Source organism: Mizuhopecten yessoensis, unplaced genomic scaffold (genome assembly GCF_002113885.1).
Source record: "Mizuhopecten yessoensis strain PY_sf001 unplaced genomic scaffold, ASM211388v2 scaffold10797, whole genome shotgun sequence".
Taxonomy (NCBI): Eukaryota; Metazoa; Mollusca; class Bivalvia; order Pectinida; family Pectinidae; genus Mizuhopecten; species Mizuhopecten yessoensis.
In genome coordinates this window covers 2,081,616-2,083,738 of record NW_018408726.1, presented here as the reverse complement: position 1 = coordinate 2,083,738, position 2,123 = coordinate 2,081,616, and the positions used below count along the sequence as shown (strand labels likewise).

The 2,123-nt window shown below is 34.1% G+C and overlaps 1 protein-coding gene across 1 annotated transcript in view; it reads left to right on the top strand.

Moving 5' to 3' along the window:
- The first annotated feature begins 477 nt into the window (after window positions 1-477).
- LOC110462431 overlaps window positions 478-2,123 on the top strand; it is an 11,384-nt gene continuing 9,738 nt past the window's right edge. The window contains exon 1 of the mRNA XM_021516381.1: window positions 478-687. Coding sequence (XP_021372056.1) covers window positions 478-687 — 210 coding nt within the window. The remainder of the gene's footprint in view (window positions 688-2,123) is intronic.

The following is a 2,123-nucleotide window of genomic DNA, read 5'->3' as shown; positions in this document are numbered from 1 at the left end:
AAATATGTTGCATTCGGTAAAGCAAGATGAGTATAACAGGTGAACAAAAATCAAACTGAGATATGGAAAATATCTTCTTGAAAAAATTGAAAAACATCTTTAAAAAAATAACAGCATAGAAATCCTACGGTTAAATTGTTTTGATTTTGAAATATCTCTCTGAATTACATAGACATATCTAGAAAAGCAAATGTTTCATATGTATTTTGTACATATGTCTGTATTACATTGTTTCAGGAAGGAAAAGGATGTTGTACATATGTATAATCATAGATGAGCATAACATCTCCACACGATATTGTAACATTTGCATTGTCTATATACACATGTGAAACACTTTGTATAATGTGTTTCATTTTTGTTGCGTTTTTGTGTCTAGGTGGGATTGAAATACTTAGTAATATTCAAGGGTCTTCTTTTACGTACGAGTGAATCGCATATAATGACGATTTGGCGCATTTTTGTATCATTATCACAATGGCCGTTCCTTCCACTATATTCATGTTTGATCAGATGATGGATCAGGTAGAAGCCGGTCTCCACTGCGTTCAAAATGGCTACGAATTTGTGGAGACCGTCATCTTTGGAAGGGATATGCTGGCTGTATTTGGCTCTCAAGATGCGTTAGCCTTGTTTGCCTGGGCTATACAGAGGGAATTTACTTTCATGTACTTCCCTATGATACTTGTAATTGCCGCTTAGGTAATGCCCTTGTATATAGTGTAAATAGCTATGTTTTTATTTCATTAATTAGGCAGTGATTGGCCATTGTGATTCGTCTTGATTAAACTCTGGGAAATCACCCAGAGTTGAAAAAAAATCAATATAAGTTCTCCCAGTCCAAATACATTCACTACTGGAAGCATATCCCATAAAAATCCCATGAAATTCCTGTGAAAACCCCATTAAAAAGCCTGGATGCCATTGATAAGGCCATGACATTTCGTCGAAGTTTTTTTCATGGGCTTGCCTAAATGCCATGAATATATTTTTCATGGCCTTGAATACCCCATGAATCACACATACATCCCCTTAAATTTCAATGAATATAGTTGTCTCATACGAGTGTCAAGAACCATGGCCATGATTTCTCGTCGCAAAAAATAATCATGGTCATAGTATGGCCCTGAAAAAATCAAATCATGGCTATGAATTCCGATGGTGTATTTCATGGCATTGAAATTTGGAAAACCACTGCCTTAAAATTAGTTGCTCTAAATGTGTCCGAGATACCAGATAGTTCAAGGCCACGAAGAAAAATATCATGGCATCCAAGTAAAGACATGAAGAATTCATGGCCATGAAAAAGTAATTCCACAGCTTCTAGTAAAGATCATAAATTCATGGCCATGAATTTTTCAACAAAGGCCATGATATCTATATATATATCATCATAGAAATTTTTAATATAGTGTTCACCATGCATGTTCATGGCCATGAATATTTACAGAATTAATTAGGGTATATCATGGTATATATATATATTGGAACGATTTATCATATCACAACACGAGTGTACATTTGGCACATCACGATAAATGTACTTCGTAAATACGAGAAAATATATGCTGAAAACTGCTGAACTGTTCAGGATAATGCTGAAAAATGCTGAACTGTTCTGTTAAATTTTTAAGCCGTTATTGTTTTCGATAATAAAAGAAATGAGAATTTACTGCTCATGAAACTAATTTTTATGATCATTAAATTAATTTTCTTAATTTTTAATGATAATTTATTAACTGAAACAAGTGTAGTTAGAAGAAAGTTGATGGTCAATAACTATAACATCAGTTTCCATGATCAAACCTTCAAATCTAATATACTCGGTTAATAAACTCCGAGAGATCGGAGTAAATACTATGTGGATGACTCCCGAGTGTTACCGAAAAGATAAACAAATATGGCTGCCGTAGAAGACGAACCGCTATGTCCAAGACAAACTTTCGACTCTAATGGGCTATAAAAGATTAGACAGTATGATAAAATGGAATACACATGACAGGTATGATGTTATATCAACACGCTGAACAATCGTTTTGAGTATAAACATGTGTTTCCCGTAAAAATACAGATTACATCTAGCGGTGGACTTGTCGTCTGCTGATACACATTGATTGGTTCAA